The 21,072-nt window shown below is 43.0% G+C and overlaps 1 protein-coding gene across 1 annotated transcript in view; it reads right to left on the bottom strand.

The window, feature by feature from the left end:
* Window positions 1-13,224: 13,224 nt before the first annotated feature.
* The window catches only part of LOC145412102 (neuroligin-4, X-linked-like), a 204,794-nt gene continuing 196,946 nt past the window's right edge, over window positions 13,225-21,072 (bottom strand). The window contains exons 12-14 of the mRNA XM_080282019.1: window positions 17,927-18,042; window positions 14,769-14,946; window positions 13,225-14,419 (exon numbers count right to left, since the gene is read on the bottom strand). Coding sequence (XP_080138145.1) covers window positions 13,225-14,419; window positions 14,769-14,946; window positions 17,927-18,042 — 1,489 coding nt within the window. The remainder of the gene's footprint in view (window positions 14,420-14,768; window positions 14,947-17,926; window positions 18,043-21,072) is intronic.

The following is a 21,072-nucleotide window of genomic DNA, read 5'->3' as shown; positions in this document are numbered from 1 at the left end:
CGAACAGAATGTGGTGACGAAACGAGCAGAATGTACTTACGAAACGAGCAGAATGTACTTACGAAACGAACAGAATGTGGTGACGAAACGAGCAGGATGTACTTACGAAACGAGCAGAATGTACTTACGAAACGAGAAGAATGTGGTGACGAAACGAGCAGAATGAAATGTCGAAACGAGCAGAATGTGGTGACGAAACGAGCAGAATGCAGTGACGAAACGAGCAGAATGTAGTGACGAAACGAGCAGAATGTAGTGACGAAACGAGCAGAATATGGTGACGAAACGAGCAGAATGTACGTACGAAACGAGCAGAATGTGGTGGCGAAACGAGCAGAATGTAGTGAGGAAACGAGCAGAATGTAGTGACGAAATAATTGGAGTTGCGAAATGAGTCTTAACTGTGACGGTAATTGGGTTGGTGACGAAATGAGTTGTATACATACAGGTTGAGGTGACAGGTGAGAATGATAAGGCTGAGGTGACAGGTGAGAATGATAAGGCAGAGGTGACAGGTGAGAATGATAAGGTAGGTGAGAATGATAAGGATGAGGTGACAGGTGAGAATGATAAGGCTGAGGTGACAGGTGAGAATAAGGTTGAGGTGACAGGTGAGGCCAGGACACAGGTAGACGGCAGGTGTCACTCTGATGGCCTAATTAGAATCGCCTGTCATTTCCCCTCCTACCTGGCCAGTCACCACCAATCTGTGTGTGTGTGTGTGTGTGTGTGTTGATGGGGAGGCCACCACTGATTGACAACCCCCCCCTTATACCCTTACCTGCCTGCCTAACCTGCCTGTCAACCGCCCGTCAACCGCCCGTCTCTATTTATGTCGGAATGTTGATTGGGGTCTTGTTGTTGCTGTCGCTGCTCTTGTTGTCGTCGTTGTTGTCTTTGTTGTTGTTATCATTATTTAGTGGGGCCCTAGTAACAGAATTATTAGTAAAGGACATATTATTTAAAACCCACTCCATCGCAAACTGTCCTGTTTGAAATGAAATATCTAAGACGTCTTAGTGTTGTAAGGTTAATGAAGAAATAAGTAAATAAAAAATACATAAATAAAACTTTCACCCTGACGGGAAAAATACTCGCACAATCAGAAAAACAAACACAGACAATACGACCCGAACGAAAACTATTACGATGTCGAGCGAAAACATACGATCCTCTCCCCCCAAATAATGAAGAAACTAGACTTATGAAATTGCTGAAGCAATATTCAAAGATTTCCACATTCCAGATGATAATGCCACTTTACAGAATAGAATGAAAAAAAATAAAAATCGACACTTGTACTTCAGATATGGTGTACGGTCTTTTAAATATACACAGTATTAAGAGTGGTTGTGGTAAATGGTGCTTTAGTAATCATACATCATAACCTGAATGTGCAGAGATAAGTGTCATGATTTTTAAACTAAGCAAGGTCTGTATACGTGAGAATCTGGGTCCATAAATCATCAAATTAAAAGTAAAAAAGTATTGATCTGTCATACTTGCTGTTATGAAATCTTAAAAAGTAGACAGTCTTAGGATTCTGAAAATACTTTTATCATCATTGTGGAACTAGTAAGGGACTTTCGGTATGACTCAAAATTTTGTACGGACTTTGACCTCTGACTTTGGTGTCAAGGCCAAGGTCATATATACTATGCAGATCATGTTCACCCATGACCCACTACATTTCCGCCGAGTTTGGTCAAAATCGGCCAGGTATTTTCCGATTTAGCACTGTCAGGCATGACGAGGCCATATGGATTTCCCTCAAGATCTTGGAAAGTATTTGTTGTATCTCATTATTAGCACCCAGGTGCACTAGTATATGTTGACCACTACGTACTGGAACATTTGCAAGACAATCGAGTCAGTAGTTTTTGCAGTGCAGGAGAGCAAAAATTGAAAAAATAACATATAGGGCGCTAGTGCTACGAAAAAAGAAAAAAAATGTGCCAAAAGAAGCCAGCAACCAAGATACATCATTCGTGAAAATTTAAAGTCTATCTCGAACGGTCTTGGAATGCCAGCCTTCTAGGTCTTCCCCCCCCCCAAAAAAAAAGTACAGTTTGAATAAGAACTCCACAGAATGTGGAGTTCTTAATGAATAAGCGCACTAAAGCATAAACCGCAACACACACACACACACACACACACACACACACACACACACACACACACACACACACACACACACACACACACTAATTGGCCTTCCTCATTGATCGTCTTCGTTTCTGTTCGTTTCTGTTCGTTCCCGTTGGCCCTCAGGATCTAATTAAGGGAGTCTAGTCATCAGTGATAGGTAAACACTCGAGCCTAGAGCGGGGAGGGGCGCAGGGAGGGGGCGAAAAGGGGGGGCTGGACAAGATCTGAGATGCTGTCGTGGGGGAAAGGGGGTATTCAGGGCAGTTTTTTCCTCTCTCTCTCTCTCTCTCTCTCTCTCTCTCTCTCGTGGAACTCCGCCTTTCACTTCTCTTCAATAGGCATATCATTCAGCTGACAAAAGTGTATACGTTTTTTTGAGGAACAAGAAAATTCCAGGAATGAAAAACAGAAAAATTAAAAGGGTGCTTGTTGCATCGTGGGACTTTTCTCTTTTTTCTGATTCTTTTTTTCTTTTTCTGTTTTTTCCTTTATTTATTTTTTTTTTTTAGCCCTCTCCCTCCTCATGTGTTTTTTTTTTAAAGTCCTCTCTTACCATCCCTCCCCCCCGTCACTCAAAAAATGATGTAGGTAAGAGTACAATACGATTTTTTTTTATTCCGATTATTACCATAATTTTTAAGTCCTTGAAGAATAATAACATTTTTTTTCTTTTTTTTTTTTTTGACCCGTCCTTTTTCTTATTCCAATTTGGACAATGGATCTTTACGTAGTAGTCTCCCCCTCCCCTTTTTTCGATCCTGGAAACGCCCCTTATTATCATGGGATACAGATGGACGCTTGAGTAGGAGGTGGGGAGGGGGAGGGGTGGTATTTACGAGGATTTCGTTGCGAGGGCCTTCTGGTTTAACAAAGGTGGGGGGAGAGAGAGAGAGAGAGAGTACGACTAGATTTAATTACGTTTTCTCCTCTTTTAACCCCTTCAGAACGATGTCGCCTCCGCAATTTAATTTTTGCTCCCCACTGCACGATTTTCCTTACCTCAGGGGAGAAAAAGAAGTCTACACACACACACACACACACACACACACACACACACACACACACACACACACACACACACACACACACACACACACACACACACACAAAGACATCTAATATTTTTTTAAACAGAAGATGAACAGAAGGGGAAAAAAAAAAACATAAAATCCATTCAACAAACCACACGGAATGACGAAAATACGAAAAAAAAATATATATATATACATCCCAGTGGAAAAACGAAAATCTGGCGAGACGTAGTGGAGTAAAATAAAACAGAAAAATAGAAGTTGGTCAGGCAGTTAGGTCTGAACGGCAGTAAATATTAAGGGAAATGAAAAAGCGAGGGCATTTTCACAGCGGGTGCAATTATCCTATGTTTTTGACGCGGATTTGCTCAATATCTCATGGGCTGCTTTTTTTGTTTTTTTTAGCTTTACCTTTTTATTTTTATTATTATTTTTTTTTTTAATGGGGCAATTTACAGGTGGGGTTAAGAGCTGGGATTTCTTTTTCTTTCTTGCTTCTTCTCTGTCTGTCTGTCTGTCTGTTTATCTGTCTGTCTGTCTCTCTCTCTCTCTCTCTTTCTCTCTCTCTCTCGGGGTATAGCTAAATCCAGACGCTTGAAAAGTCACTCCCCAGCTGAATAAAATCGCCTGAAGGTAGGAAGAAGCAAAATAAAAGTTAGGACGGAGGAGGGATTAATCTTAACTGAAAGAGAGAGAGAGAGAGAGAGAGAGAGAGAGAGAGAGAGAGAGAGAGAGAGAGAGAAACTTGCCCTCTAAGAAAAAAAGGGAAAATGTGATATATGAAAACCGTATCCTGTAATATTGGGCCCGAAGGATGGGAAAAAGACTTTCTCTCTCTCTCTCTCTCTCTCATGCTTCAGCTGCACACACACACACACACACACACACACAAAAAAGAAACAGGTCATTTTTCAGACGTGGGGGGCGGGGGGTTCGGGGGAGGGAGGGACGGAAAATATACAGAAAGAGGCTTTGGATCAGATCTGGTATTTTTTTTCTCTTTTTGTTTCCATTATTATTATTTTTATCATTGTCGTCATCATCATATCTTATTTATCTTATTTTTCATTATCCTTATTTACATCATCGTAATAGTCATAGTTACCATCATAATCATCATCATCATCATCATCATCATCATCATCATCATCATCACGTCTTTTTATTTTTCATCAACATCATCATCATAATCATCATCATCGTCATCATCATCATCATCATCATCATTATCATCATCATCGTCATCATCATAATCATCATCATCATCGTCATCATCATCATCATCATCATCATCATCATCATCATCATCATCACTCCCAATTTGTCAGCATTCTCACGCCCTCCCCTCATCCCCCATCCCCCCTCCACCAACGTCAGCCCTTCTGTCAGCCAGCCCTTCACCTCTCAGCAGTCCTTCAACTCTCCCCTCACCCCTCAGCTGTCCCCTCACCTAGCAGCTAAACCCCTCACATTACAACCTCTCTCTCTCTCTCTCCTGTGGGTCGCGAAGTCTTGAAGTATTCCAAATAGGGTCACACAATAAAAAGTATGAGAATCGCTTCTGTATAGTATGGAGAGGCCATCTCCGCCGCGAGTGTGTGACTTTGGCCGCCATATTGAAACACCTGCACTCGTCGCTTATAATACAAAAACATATATGGATTATGATTTTTTTTTTTCTGCCTAGTTCAACGAATTATATGGAGTATATTTAGCCAATGAGTATAAACAACGCCATAGGTTGCTGCGGTGCAGAACTTAACCCCTATGGCACTAAGGCAGAGAAAGTTAATGGCAGAATGGGAAAAGATAGTGTGGTACTAACGTTGAAATAATAGTGATGTTGAAGATGATTTACTTTGAAGTAATGGTGTTGAAATGGTGTAGGAAGTCCTTAGACTATCCATGCCATGAAACCGAATGGCCTGAAGAAACCTGGAAATATCATCAAGAGAGTGTGAACAGAAGAGAAAGACTGGAGATAAATGGGCTCCTTTTAGTCGCATCATACTTGGAGGGATACTGGGGAAGAGTCTTCCCCTCCCCCTCCCAAGGGGGCAGTGATTTAATAGAATAAGCGACAAGATATATTTTCTACTTGTGAAATGTAATGCCATCTCTCTTCAGTGAATTTCTATGCCCACTTTTGCATCCGTAAGCTGCACAGTAGACCATGGCACTATATTTTCTGGAATCATCAGCTGCTTTCAAAACCCACTGAATAGCTCAGTACATAAAACTTGTGCATTAGGCGTGGTGTAATATGGCTGCTGCTGCACCAGCGTTGCCCTGGCGGCGGACACACATTACGCGATGCAACGCATGAGAAAGCCTCTCCATAGTACAGACCTCAATGAAACAAACAAGGAGGTTGGCTGAAGGTGATCCAGGTGAAGCAAATGAGAGGTAGTGAGGATTAGAATGACTCCTTTTAATCATCATCATCCTTATCGTCATCATCAATATTATTAACCCATCCTCGTCATCATCATCCATCTGTCTGTCTGTCTGTCTGTCTGTCTGTCTGTCTCTCTCTCTCTCTCTCTCTCTCTCTCTCTCTCTCTCTCTCTCTCTCTGTCTACCTACCTACCTACCTACCTAGATCCATCTCTTATCTATCTGTATTTATGTCAATAAATTTTTACACATCTCCCTCTCCTCTCACCCAGCAAAAAAAAAAATCACGAAAATGAATGCCAAAAAATGTAACTCTGCCACTCTCTCTTTCTCCCTCTCTTTTTTGTAGCCCGTTCCCGAGATCAAAGGGGATAATTACATCAAGCCAGGCGCAGAACAGATCAAACGGGACCTGTTATTGGTCATTAATTGTTATTTTATTAGCTGTTATTAATGCTGTTGGTGGTGGTAATAGACAGACAGGCAGAGAGAGAGAGAGAGAGAGACAGACAGACAGACAGACAGACACAAACAGACATAAACAGGTGTACAGTCAAGGTTTTTTCTGTACAACAATAATATTCCTGAATTTTGTTATGGGGTGATTGGGTGAGAGAGAGAGAGAGAGAGAGAGAGAGAGAGAGAGAGAGGGGGGGGGATAAATTTTTCTCCCCTTTCTGTATCTGGACACTGTTTTTATTTTCCCTTTTCCTGCATAAACATTGAAATTTTCCTTTACATGAATATATATGGTCATGTTTGGGGTGTTTATTTATGTGTGTTAATGCCAATGTTAATTCGATGCTGGTGGCTGTGCTGGCTAATGCTGATTTCACTGATCCGTCACTACATTTGAACATTTATAACTCACAAAGCTGTTCATGTAGATATAATGCAAATGTGTGTGTGTGTGTGTGTGTGTGTGTGTGTGTGTGTGTGTAATAATTTGAGTGTGTGTACGTGAGTGGGAGTGGGAATTGGAGCGAATGTGAGTGGAAACTGGGGCATGTGTGTATTTGTAGATACGTTGTGTGTGTGTGTGTGTGTGTGTGTGTGTGTGTGTAGATACGTTTTATGTGTGTGTACTTGTTTATATGTGTACGTGTGTTTATGTGATAATTGTACCCAGTGGGCTAAGCCTGGTAATATCCCTTTAATGGCGTGGGGAGGCAGCGCTGTGTATTGTTGACAAGTTTCATTGAGTTACCAGACATAAAAGTGAGCAGTGGACCCTAATGTGTAGCGAGGGTTTAGCACTCGACGCTGATATGTAGCGAGGAATTAGCAACAGTGGATGGTTATGTGTAGCAATTTAGCGAAGAGGTAGGAACAGTGGGCGATAAAATGTAGCGATAAGGCGTAGAAGTAGGAAAAGTGAGTGATAATGTGTAGCGATCTAGAGGTGTTTTTAGCTACAGTGGGTGAAATTATGTAGTTATGTGGTGAAGATGAAGTTGCTGAGGATTCGAACCTGTAGCGACGTTTTAGAATTTAGCAGAAGTGGATGATAGTTATGTGTTACAATTTAGCAACGATGTAGGAGCAATGAGTGTTAATGTGTAGTGTTTTAGCGAAGATTTAGCGGCAGTGGATCCGAATGTGTAGCGATGCAATAGGATTTGGCGGAAGTGCACTCTATTATGTTGCTATTTAGTACCGTCGAATCCTATTTTGTACCTTTTTGTAGCAGTGGATCTCTCTATGTTACCATTTAGCACCACTGGCTTTTTCAGTTTAGCAAGAGTTAGCAGCAATGAGCGCTAATATGCAGCAACGTGGCTGCTAATGTATCACTCCAATATGAAGCGGAGTGGCGGGAATTTAGCGCCAGTTTTAATGTTGATAAAAAAACGACACCCGCTGAATATGAGATGAAGGATGTTTTTTTGGCGTTGCTGTACCAGGCTAACGAGGTGCAGGGATAGTCAGAGGAATAACTGATGACACCGACTCTATTATTTTGTAATGTGTGTGGCTCTGAAATGTATATCTTGCTTTATTCTTGCCGTGGTGCTAAGAGGGCAGCCTTCGTGTGGTGGCGCCGATATGACAAGGCGGTGGAGGTGCCCGGTTATAAAAACGTCCCTCAGTCCCCTCTCTATCCCCTAAAGAAAGGATGGTGGAATGCAGAAGAAGGAGAGTTTCGGCCTGCAGTCCCCTGAGTTCACGTTCAGATGAGCCTAGGGTTGTAACTACTACTACTACTACTGTTGCTGTTGCTACTACAATTACTCCTACTACTCCTACTACTACTACTACTAATACTAATAATGATGCCATTACTACTACTATTAATACTAGTACTACTATTCTTGCTGCTGCTAGAGGGTTGTATTGGACTAAAGGGTAACTATTTTTGGTTATAGAAGTTAGACATAGCCTCGGTAAGCTCCATCACATATCCACAGCCTTCCCAAATTGAACATAATCGGAAAATAGCAAGAACGAAATTAAATGAAAAAAAAAAAAAAAAAAAACGCTGAAAAAGATGAAGCGTGAGGGGGGGAAATCTTGGTTCTTTTTTGTAAAATTTTATTACAATTGAGGAGTTACATACTTTTTTTTTTTTTTTTTCGTACATCACTGTGAAATCTGTCGAACTGGTGGAGATGAAAACACTATATAATGTGGGTGCCATGGGGGAGGGGGAGGGGGAGAGGGAGGGGTAAGAGTGAGATAGGATGGGAGGGGAGGGGAGGACAGCGAAAGGGAGGGTGAGGGTGAGGGGAGAGGGTGCGATGGGAGGGGAGGAAGGGGAGGGCAAGGGAGCGAAAGGGAGGGTAAAGGTGAAGGTGAGGGGAGTCTAGGGGAGGGGTGGTGAGGGGATGAGATGGGAGGAGGGGGAGGGGTAAGAGTAGAAAGAAGTACAATGGAACACAAACAGCAACTGATAAATGATTCTTGGCTGTTTATTATAATGAAGGAGGGGGGTGATAGTGAGGGTGGGAGGGGGCAAGGGGTGAGGGGGAGGGGGCAAGGGGTAGGGTCAGTTTTGAAGGGGAGGGGGTGTGAGGGAGGGGAGGAACTGCACTACAAACCCTCACCTTAATTGTTCCTTATCTCAGTCATCCCTCCCCCCCCACCCATCCACTCCCCTTCCCCCCCACCTACACCCACCCAACACCCACCTACACCCACATACACAGAAAGAGAGCACTGTTTTAAAGTCTAGTGGCCGTGTCCCTTTTTTGGTTTCCTCTGAATTCTACATTAAGATTCTGTCTTTTATTTTTAGCACTTTCGTCCTGTTTTTAATATGCCTTTCTCTTTCATACCTTCCCTTCTCTTTTTCACTTTTTCACCCTCGGCTCCAAGTAATTGCCTTTTTCACCTTGCCTTCCCTTTTATATCTCTCTCTTCCTTTCCTCTACATTAACTATCTTTTTCTTTACTACACATTTTTATCTATTTTGCACATTCTTTTCACATTTTCTCATCGTTTCCATTTCTTACAACTTTTTTTTTTTTTCACATGCTTTTGTTTTCCCATTGTTACACCAAGTCTGTATTTTTTCCACCAGTATTTTTCTCGTCTTCATTTTTTTCCTTTCTCGTTCCCGCATTGATTCCTTTTGTTTGGTCTGTTTCCTCTCGTTTCCTCCATAATTCCCCTTTCCCTCCACCTGGTTTCCTCTCCCCCTCCCCTCCTTCCCCACACAGAGCCCTGGAGTTCTCACTTTTTTTTTCACCCTTTTCGCGTCAACTTTCTCACTCATTTTATTTTCCCTCTCATTTCATCACAACGTTCTCTTCATTTCGCCTTGATTACTTGTCCATCAACGTTTGTCACTTTTCTGTATCATCTTTTTAATATTAACAACAGCATTTCCATCAGTCAGTATTCACCACTTTTCGGCAGTATTTTCGTTTATCAAATTTTTTTTCGAATTATGTCAGTATTCACTCATATTTCAGCAGATTTCAAAGGCTCACTGCTTTTCATTTTAGCAATAGATTTTCATTTTGACAACACTTCCTCATGTCGACATACATTTTTTTGTTTATTTTTTAGTTCACAGATATTTTCCCTCTGCATTCAGCCCATTTTCGTGTTCATCTCAGCCCCTTGCCTTTCATCCCAAGTCTTTCAAGTATTCCATTTCGAGCTTAGTTTATATTTCACACACAAAAAAAAACAAGAAACTTTTCACTCATTTCTCAAAACACCAACAGTGACATTTTTTTTTTTTTTCATTTATTCCCAGTAACGAGAACTTTTTGGCCATGACACAGAAAACACTTAGGAGTTTTTTTTTTAGTCTATATTTTTTTGCTTGGCTGGACAGAAACCACCTCACCCGGCACAGAGATGTATGTATGTTACTGTTTTTTGATGGGCAATTTTCCTTCCCCGATTAGTCTACTTCATTTTCTGCGGTGGTCTTTTTTCCTCACTTATTCTCCCAGGAATGTAACATGGAAATCGGAAAATATGAGACACAGTTGCTCAATCGAGGAGAAAAAAAACAATAGCTATGAACTCGGCACACTTCACATTCAACCTGTGTATTGTCTGCTTTGGTCTCACTCACCTTTTCCCGATGAGTAAAGCTTGGAGGTATCAGTGAATGAGAAACAGTTATTCAAAAAGAAAAAAACAAACGCCACAGACCCCACCCGCAATGTCTGGTTCTGTAAGGGGACAGTCTTATCTTCTTTCTTTTTCTTTTTCTTTTTTTTCTTTTTTTTTTTTGTCCTTTTCCTCGGATCACATTTTGAGCAAGACAAGTTTTTTTTTTTTTTTTTTTTTTCCAGCTCTGATCGAATTCTCAGTGACCTAGGAGACTTCGTGGCACCTCTTCCTTGGCGATTTATTTTGGATCTTAGCGACTTATTTTGATTCTTACATCTTAACATTCTCCTATATTTTTTGTTAGTTTTAATACCGACATAATTTGCACCAGTAATATCAAGGAATTTAATGTTCAGAATAAACCACCAGGGAGAAGGTGTTACGAAAAATGTAATCTCCATAGCAACTCAGATTACAGCCCAAAGTAAAACGTCTTCTTTCCTGCATGATGTAAAGGAAACTGCTGCAGATTTTGTTATTAATGTATATCAAGAGAGCGCTTTTCCCTCCTCCTCTCTCCGTATCGTCCGCCACACCGCCTGAGACTGATGCCCTGCGACTTACGGCTAGGAGATCAGGTGTGAAACTACGTGAATACCTGCTTTTGATTTTGAGAACACACTTGCTTGGTGCTCAGGGCTTAGGGGTGGCGGGGAGGAACGTTTTGCTTCGTATTTTTTCGTTTCCCGTGAAGTTGCGCATTTTTTCTCTCTCTCTCTCTCTCTCTCTCTCTCTCTCTCTCTCCCTAATGTATAGCTGGAAAAAATATATGACATCAGTGAGTTTATTTATAACAAGTGTGCTGTTGGGTGTCGACCTAGGACTGTATTCTCGTGGGTTGTGGAGGCTCCCCAACACCTCTTCCTTAGCGAATTATTTTGCATGCTACACCTGAACCCTTTGACGGTCGTGGACGTACCTTGGTAATTTACTCAGGCAAAATCTGGACTTTTTTTTTTTTTTTCATTTTAGGTACGGAATTTTTAACCTTTAGTAAAATAACGTACAGGGCTCACGAAATGCTAATGGGTTAATATATTCTTTTATGTAGTTTATTATCATTATTTTGTATATTAACGTAAGGTGCATAACAAAACATAAAAGAGAGTATTAACGTGTCACCTGCAGAAATTAACTGTAAAGGAGAGGGTTTTAGACAGTTTCCTAAATGTTGACGAGAAGGCGGGACTTGGTGATGACGAGGGCACGATTTTGCAATTCAGTTGAGTATAATACACGCCTGGAAAAGAAGCACTACCTTAAATTACTTCCTCTTACCGACTGATGGACTTACATCTCGCCAGCATCGGCTAGAAATGTACCAAGATAACTTCAAAATCATATATTATAGAAAAATTTCTAAAATGTGAAATAGTTTGGAGATAAGAGTGATGAAATATATAGGTAAATAAAGAGGTGTTATTAGACTTTAAGAAACGGAAACTAAGACATCAAGACTACAATTGAATAAGTGATGCTTCCATTACAAACGTGTACTACTCGTAGTTTAATCCTTCATTCATTCTCACATCAACGTCAGTCATACCCATTCACTTATATTACTCAGTTGCGTTTATAAAAGAATAAACTTTTACACAATAAATAATTTTGTTCTTCGTTTTTATATAAAGCAAAAGCTGGTAAACTGTGGAAAGGACTGTCCAGTGTGTATGTGAGTGTGTGTGTGTGTGTGTGTGTGTGTGTGTGTGTGTGTGTGTGAATAGGTACGACTTTGCAAGCATAAATAATAAACACGCAACAGTCTTCAGTTAACACAGATAACGCCACAGCAAAGCAAGTATCATAACAAAACCTTCGAGGTCACTGCAACATCATCAACATTGCCATGAGCTGCAGCATTACGGCAACAGGAGCAACACACACTCAGACACACTGACACTCGTTCCACCGTTCACCTTCACCTCCACACCTTCCTTCTTATCGACCTAGCGACACCGGGAAAGCTGTTATCTATTGGAACGTTCGTGGTATGTTTTTTCCCTTTAAAGAAATCCATACTTCTGCGTTCCATTTTTTTCCTTCCCTTGAAGAACTTTCCAAAGTGTTCATTTTTTTCAACTTATATCCACTTTTCTTTTTACTTTTCCCACTTTCACCTTATTGTACTTTTACTGTAGGTTCAGTTTTCCTATCATCCCCTTAAAGCTGTCCCAGAGGAGTTCATTGTCCTCTTTTCCTTCATATTATCCTAGAGGACGTACTGTTTTCATTACCTCTTCTTAAAGATCTCCATGGAAACGACCAATTTACTTATCTCCCTTCGAAAGCTCTCCCAGAAGCGTTCAGCAGCGTCCATTCATATTTCCATAACACACTGAACGTTCTCCAAATTTCACTGGGCGAGTATGCAGTGATTTTAGATTTTAATGGTTACGAGGTTAATTTGCACACAGAGTGATTTGAGGGATTAGATGTTCTGAATTATCCTTTTTTTTTTTTTTTTTTCTCATTGGCAAGCTTTTAACTCATCCTGGTGGGCAGAGTAACGATCAGAATCACAGAGATCAGAAAAAACAGAAGAATGAAGTCACCCTGGATTGGTACCGTACTGTCCTTCCAAGCACTGACATCAACTATAGACATGTTAATAATATTTGTTTTGGAGTCATGGTGAATGTCTGTGGTGATCTAAAGAGAATCATTAAAACGCACAGACACCCACACACACACTCACTACCGGTATAAGAACAGGATTTTCGTGCCTTTGAGGTGTTCGTGCTGCAAGAGTCTCGTGAACGGGCTCTAGGTGGCGTGTCACCGTACCGTCCAGCACTGCGATTCTTCACTGACACATAAGAAAGGAAAAACAGAGCTGCCACGGAGTCTTTTAGAAATCATTGATAAGTCTGTGGGGGACATGGCGGAATACCCACACGCCAGGGGGATGTCCGCCATTCTTCCCAAGCTGTTCTTGTTACCGTATTCTTACTATATTTCACTTATTTATCCTATTTTCATCTATTTTGCCCTAACTTTTTGTCTTTTTTCATTTTGTCCCCTATCTTACTTGAGCGTTGAAGTCACCATCGAGAGCGCCTACCGTTTTCTCTAGGATTATGCCGTGATGTGTGAGAGGGAATCCTTTGAACTCTGTCGGGGGAGCGTGGCATAGGAGGGCAGGGTGGAGCCGCGAGGGGGTGGCTGTGGCTTCCGAGATGACGATGACGACGACGATGATGAACCCCGCTGTAATGTGGCGCTGCGGTTTGCCCTCTGTACTGACAGCTCGTTCCCGTCGTCATTGTAAGAGGGCTTCGGGAGGCAGGAGACTCCGGGTTCTGCAAATTGACAGGTGGTGGTGGAACAGGGAGCACCCCCAGGGCTGGAGAACTGGCTGCCTGATATGGAGTACTGGTCTGTCGATGAGGAATACTGACTGACACTCGGGGGATAGTGGGAACAATACTGGGAGTGTGGGGGATAGGGACACTGAGAAGATGACGTAGGGGGATACACAGCTATAGTGGCTTCAGGACAACTACCCCCGCTTGAGCGGTACTGGTCTCGGCTTACGTCCGGTAGATGACCTCCGCTATTTATTTCCCCTGGGTATTGCCCGACATCCGGAGGGTACTGGGTGACGCTTACATCTGGGTACTGGGGAGCCGGGGCATCTGAGTAGCACCTTCCACCGGCGCATGCACCACCATCAGGTCCATCCGGGTGCTGACCTGTCATAGGGGGTGTCGGAGAGGAGGTGCTGAGAAGGGGTGGAGGTGGAATAAACTGACTTGTGGGCTGGGAGAGCAGGGAATGCATGGAGTTGCTGGTGTGGAAGGTGACCTCAGTGTTCCGGTCTCCTATATCGGGTGGTGGTGGGAAGGTGTGCAGCTCTGTGCACTGCATATCCACACTACAAGCCGGCTTTGCCTCTTTCACTGGGGAGGACAGGGCTTCATGTGTGGAGATGGACACAGAGCGAATCCCACTATCAACCGTGCACAGAGGTTGAGCCGAGGCACTGTCATACTTCATCTTGGGACCTAGGGAGTTACGGTCACGCTTGTAGATCAGTGCAGCGAAGAGTATGGCATTGAGCACCAGGAGAGAGAGACCAATGGCGACCGTGAGGGTAAGGGCAGTAGTGTAGTCCAGGAACTGCCCTGTGATTGGTGCCTCAGAGGACTCGTTGGCAGGGCGGGGGACACTACCGTGGGCAGCACTCACATTTGGGGGTAGATACTCGTCGCTGGGCGTGGGCAGTGATGGAGGGGCAGACGTGGGCGTGGAATACGTTGGGTGCAGGAACCTGAGGGAGAAGACAAAGACGCTACATACAACAATTCTGCTGTCCAGTGTCTGATAACTGAGCCACCGAATGGGAAAGAAAGCCCACAGTATGATGAAGTCTCTAATTCAGTTCTTACTGTCTCTAAATGATTATCATTGGCTTGAGAAAGATCCTCCTGACTGAAGGGTAAAATAGAGCACGTGATGAGCGAAAATGAAGTCAAGCCTCTGTAGTTTGTTGATGATTGCGATTTATATCGGGAAGAGGTGGCTATTGGATATTAATATTCGAACACAGAGATGTAGAAGAGAGGAAAAAAGTAGGATAACTATGGAAATCTAAAAAAAGAAATAAAAAGGCTCCTCACCTGAATGGATCTAAAGGCCTGACGGGTCCAATGAAGTGCTTGGGGTCCTCTGAGGAGTGCCAAGCCTCAGAGTCTGTGTCAGGGTAGCGCGCCCCTGCCTCCTCCAGCTCCGGTATCAGCCAGTTCCACAAAGCCACCTTATGGGCGCGGTAGTGGTTCCTTATACGGGGACGCTGACCTGAGATGAAGAAAAAAAATACATATACATTTGGGTGAAAACAAACACCGATATAGATTTGGTTGAAACTGAAACGTGAAACAGATTCTTTACTTTTCGTTCACCTTAACTTTGAGGAAACTTTCGTCCTTTAGCAGCATTTATTACGTAGCTCAGCGACAGAAAGACAGGACCTAGATCAAGAGACGGGACTATGGTTTTACGTCCTTCCCATAGCACTTCTTCGTGACTAGCCTCATATGCTAGTGTAAATTTCTCATTGCAGCTTAGCATTAAAAAGGGTGAGATGGCAATTTTACGCCTAGTGAAAGTAAACGGAATATAGGCAGGCGTGCACACACACACACACACACACACACACACACACACACACACACACACACACACACACACACACACACACACACACACACACACACACACACACACACATTTTCAGTTTAATAGCTACACACACTTGCATGGATCCCAGCTTGCTGAACAATACAGTTAAATGATGAGCAAATGATATATTGTAATGTCTTTTACCTTCAGAAATAAGTAGACAAATAAAAAAAAAAATAAAGAATAATAATCCGTCATCATCATCATCATCATCATCATCATCATATTTTGCCAATCAGAAAAAAAATATGCAACTGTCGTCTACGTAGCATAATCATCACCATTTTCGTCATCACCTCATCATCTTAATTTGCACCCAGAAAAAAATTATATACCATCATAATCATCATCATTTTCATCAGCATCCCAAACCCTTATTCCTTTTTAAAATACGAAATGATAAAACCCACTGCATGAAAATGTTGAACGCTGGTGTTGCGGAAAATGTCGTTCCTACATCACCTCTCATTTTCACGTCAACTGGCACGTTCTCTGTCTCTGTCTCTGTCTCTCTCTCTCTCTCTCTCTCTCTCTCTCTCTCTCTCTCTCGCCAGAAATCCAATCCTGAGTTCATCCAGTGTGTTTCCAGCGTAGCAATATGCGAAAACTAAAAAGAGCACAGAATTTAGGCTGAAAATAAACACACACACACACACACACACACACACACACACACACACACACACACACACACACACACACACACACACACACACACACACACACGTCCCTCGAGTATCCCCTCACCCTTACTAGTGCTGAGTCAAGCCGATTACGTAGAGAGAGAGAGAGAGAGAGAGAGAGAGAGAGAGAGAGAGAGAGAGAGAGAATGGGGGGGGGGAGGCGAGCTGGGCCGGGACAGTAGCTACATAAAAAAGTTACGACTCACAGTTACGGAACCTAACGCTCTGAATAAGCCTGGATTTCTTTTACATCTTTATTTTTTATTAAGGTGGTCGCCATAGTGTTTCTATAATTATTACGTACACAAGAAATTCCTTAGATATACTTAAATCTGTTTGTCTGCTCTTCTTCCTGCTTGTCTCTCTGCCTATTTTTGTCTGTTTATGTGTCTTTCTTCATGTGTCTTTCTGTCTGCCCATCTCCCTGTTTGTTTATGTGTCTTTCTTCATCTGTCTTTCTGTCTGCCTGTTTGTCTGTTAATGTGTCTTTCTTCATCTGTCTTTCTGTCTGCCTGTTTGTCTGTTAATGTGTCTTTCTTCATCAGTCTTTCTGTCTGCCTGTTTGTCTGTTAATGTGTCTTTCTTCATCTGTCTTCTGTCTGCCTGTCTCCCTGTTTGTTTATGTATCTTTCTCCATCTGTCTTTCTGTTTGCCTGTTTGTTTTTGTATTTCTCTTCATCACGTTGTCTCTCAGTTTTTTTTTATCTGTATGTCTCTGTCTGTCTCTATCTTAATCTGTTTGTCTGTTGATGTATTGTTTGTCTCTCTTTCTGTATGCCTGTCTGCCTGTGTTTGTTTATGAATCTGTTTTCATCTGTTTCTCTGTCTATCAGTTTTTCCATTTATATGTCTGTCTGTCTCTTAATTTGTTTCTCTGTTAATCCTCCTGTTTGTCTCTCTGTCTGCCCGTCTTTGTCTTTATGTATTTCTTTCAAGTGTTTGCTTATCTATCAGTTTTTCTATCTATATGTGTCTGTCTATCTGTCTGTCTCTTAATCTGTCTGCCAATTCATCTGTCTCTGTCTCGTTTTGTTTTTCCTTCCTTCTCTGCTCATTCCTTCCTTATTTACCTGCATTTGCTTTTTCTTTCCTTCTTTTATTCCTTACTTTCTCCCTCTCTCAAGTTTATTTTTTCCTTCCTTCTCCTCTTTATCCCTCCTTCGCTGTTTCTTGTTTTCGTACATCAGTCAAGACAACAAAACAATAAGGCCCGAGTTTGTCTGTTTACATTAGTCTCAAAACAAACACACTGCGTTGTGTATTATAAAAGGCGATGTAATTATAGCCTGGGGCCTCTCTCTCTCTCTCTCTCTGCATCCTGTGTCATAAAAACTGACATAATAAGACATAATAATAACTGGAAGCCTCTCTCTCTCTCTCTCTCTCTCTCTCTCTCTCTCTCTCTCTCTCTCTCTCTCTCTCTCTCTCTCTCTCTCTCTCATACATTTTCACTTCAGTACCAAAGTGTCATGAATATTTTACTCCCACTCACCGAGCTCTCAGTCTCTTACTTTCTTACATTTACTCACAAACTCACTCACACTCTAACACTCACAAACTCTTACTTATTTTCATATCCATTCGCTCTCGCATACCCACTCACTCTTGCACCCTCCTACACTCACTCACTCACTCTCGTACACATTCTCACACTACCTCTCATCCTCATTCATTCTCTTCCTCGCACATGCTAATTCACTCTCTGTCCCATACATTCCCCCCACTCTCTCACTCACACAAACTCACTCTAACTCAGCGATCTCACGGACTATCGCTCACTAACTCTCTCCCACTCGCACTTTTTTTCCCTAGTAAATTCACACACACACACACACACACACACACACACACACACACACACACACACACACACACACACACACACACACACACACACACACACATTTACTCACCGATCTCAAGGAACTTCTCATAGACGGCCTCGTACATATCCCAGGTGATGTTCTTCTGCCGGTTCCTCTCCAGCTTCACCAGGCGGGGGCGAACGTCCTCCGGCTTGTTGGGGTCTCTGTAGGGGAGAGGAGGGGAGGGAGGAGAGGAGGGGAGGGAGGAGAGGGGAGGGAAGGGAGGGGAGGGGAGGAATGGGAAGGGAGGGAGGGGAGGGGAGGATATGATGGGAGAGGCAGGCAGGGTAGGGTCGGGTGGGGTAGTGTAGGATAGAAAAAATTTGAGTAAGATGAGGTAGGGCGGGTGAGGGCAGGGTAGGGTACGGAAGGGGAGGGGAGGCGTGGGGAGGGGAGAGGAAGGGAGGGTAGGGCAGGGCATAGTACAGAAAAAACCAGGGCAGGGCAGGACACAGCAGGACAGGTCAGGGGAAAACGGGAGAGAAAGAGAAGAAAAACAGTTAGCCCATAAGCCATCCGTTTTCCAGGGAACACAGTGCCTCACACACCATCACCGTCATCAACACCGTCATGAGGCCACAGAACACGAGTCATGGGGTCATTGGCTTTAAGGGGACACTTCATTAGATGGGGAAAGAGGAGTGAGCCATTCCATCACTGATCCATACTGCCCCTTACTCTCTCTCACTAACTTTCTTTTTCACGCTCCTGACCCACCAGCATGTCATAGAATAAAAACGCCCCCTCAAATCCCATCATCCCAGCTGTGAATGTGATAGCCCTGTCGTGTATTCAGTTTGGACGGTGGGTATTAGTGCCATGCGACAGTCCATAGCTTGCTTCACTGAGGGCGGTTCTGTGTTTAAGCCCAAGTGGTGGCATGTGAAGGTGTGTGACGTGATCGGTATGAAGTGGTGGAGATCTGCTGCACCTCAGGGAAGGGAGGGTCTGGTCTACTCCCAAACACACAACAGACCACGTAACCACTCAGCTAATTTGTCACTCACTCGCTCACTCACTCATTTTCTTTATCTTTATTTTTTCTTCCATCTCTCTCTCTCTCTCTCTCTCTCTCTCTCTCTCTCTCTCTCTCTCTCTCTCTCTCTCATTCCCTAACCCTATCCCTCATCACTAATTGTACCCATTAGCTGGTTATTAAGGGACATGACCAACTGAGAAATCACTTAATATCTTTCTGTCTTTCTGTTTGGTTTTCTGACTACCTGTCTGTCTGTCTGTCTGTCTTGCACACACACACACACACACACACACACACACACACACACACACACACACACATCTGTCTGTCTGTCTTGCACACACACACACACACACACACACACACACACACACACACACACACACACACACACACACACACACACACACACACACACACACTTCGAGGAAAGTTAAATCTGTAGGCAAATAAATAGATGGACAGATAGACATAAAGATGGACAGATACATACATACATATTTGCATAGATACACTGACAGGCGAACAGACAGACAGACAGACAGACAGACAACTGAGACAGAGAAAGAGAGAGTGAATAGTTCTGCTTTAGTTCTCTCCCTCCTCCTCTTTCCCCTCCCCTCTCCTCCTCCCTCTCCCCTCTCCCTTTCCCCTCTCCTCCACTCCCCTCTTTTCCATTCCTATCCCTTCCTTTCCCTCCCAACTCTTCCTTTCCTCTCTATTCTGCCTCTCTTTCCCCTCCCTCCCTCCCTTTCTGTTTGTGCCTTTGTGATAAAATGTAGCTGTGTAACACCTCCCATTCTCTCTCTCTCTCTCTCTCTCAGCCCTGATCGTATTCGGTTAATGGAGATCAGATTTATGCTCTTAACGCACTCCATCATTTATCCCACTTAGCCCTTATCATCATCCCTCGTGTCTGTCTGAATGTATGACGGTAAATTGGATCTGTAGCCGTCTGACTACATAATCTGTTTGTATCTAACTACCTGTCTGTCTGTCTGTCTGTATATATGTGTATTTAACTGCGTGTCTGTTTGTATATCTATGTGTATTTAACTGCGTGTCTGTTTGTGTATGACTGTGTGCACTTTTTTGGCGTCTGCTTGTCTATCTGTCTTTCATAACATTTCATTTTCAACGCCACTTTAACACACTCTTCCTCATACACATTTCCAGCAAGATGGAGCACTCACAGACCTGCAGCACCCGCACCCACCAGCTGGACTAAAGGCTGGAATGTATGACTTTGCCCTGTGACCTTCGACAGATTACATGTAAATTCAGATTGCTCCATTCTTGCCTGATCCTTAACCCTTCTACCAAGTTTGGTAAAAAAAAAAAAAAGAGCTAAACTTGCCCTGCGACCTTGACCTTTCACCCATCCGTGTGACCTTGATCGTTGAGTGGTTGTTCTCAAAGTGGAATCCTCTTATTCCTTCCTTATCCCCAGCCCTTCCTCAGAGTTTGGTCAAAATCAGATGATGCTTGACTAAGTATTTTTTTTTTCATGCAAGGAAGAAGGAACCAAAGGCCAGAAGCCTGCAACATTACTCCCCCCAAGAAAAAAACAAAACAAGTCAAAAGAGCTAAATTCAAAATCTGTTCATTTCGAGATGCCTGGACACCGCGTTTGAAAGACAGGAGGTCATAGACAGTAGGATATACAGACAGAGGAAGACAATTCCAGAGTTGACCTGTTGCATATATGAAGGACTGGGAGAAACGATTAACTCTTGCATTGTAGAGTTGAACAGAAGAGGGATGAGAGTTTGTTGCTAGACGGGTGCTACGCTCCGGCCGTAGTGGTGGAGGGATGCAAGAAGACAGTTCAGAGGAGCAGTTACCATTGAAGTAGCGATAGAAAAGAGATAAATATGCAACAGAGCAGCGAAGACGCAGGGGTTGAGGGGAGCCAGTAGGAAGAGGAGAGTTAATGAGACGAAAAGCCTTTGACTCCACCTTGTTGAAAAGAGCTCTAAGGGGGGAGCCTCCCCACATATGAGAGTTGTTCTTTACATACGGGCGAATAAAACCCCGTGTATAAAGTCAACAGCTGTGCCGGGTTAAAGAAGGTAGGGAGTCAGTTAACCACATCCAGTCTCTTGGAAGCAGTTTTTACAAGAGTAATAACATGATACTGTCCTGTGACCTTGACCTATGACATGCTGTTATAAAAATGTTAGGTTACAGCCTGACTAACCTTCAACCTTTCCAC

This window comes from Coenobita brevimanus, chromosome 92 (genome assembly GCF_032717465.1).
Source record: "Coenobita brevimanus isolate Jiangsu-jjx chromosome 92, ASM3271746v2, whole genome shotgun sequence".
NCBI lineage: Eukaryota > Metazoa > Arthropoda > Malacostraca > Decapoda > Coenobitidae > Coenobita > Coenobita brevimanus.
Note: the sequence above shows the minus strand (reverse complement) of the source record. Positions and strands in the feature narration are given on the sequence as shown.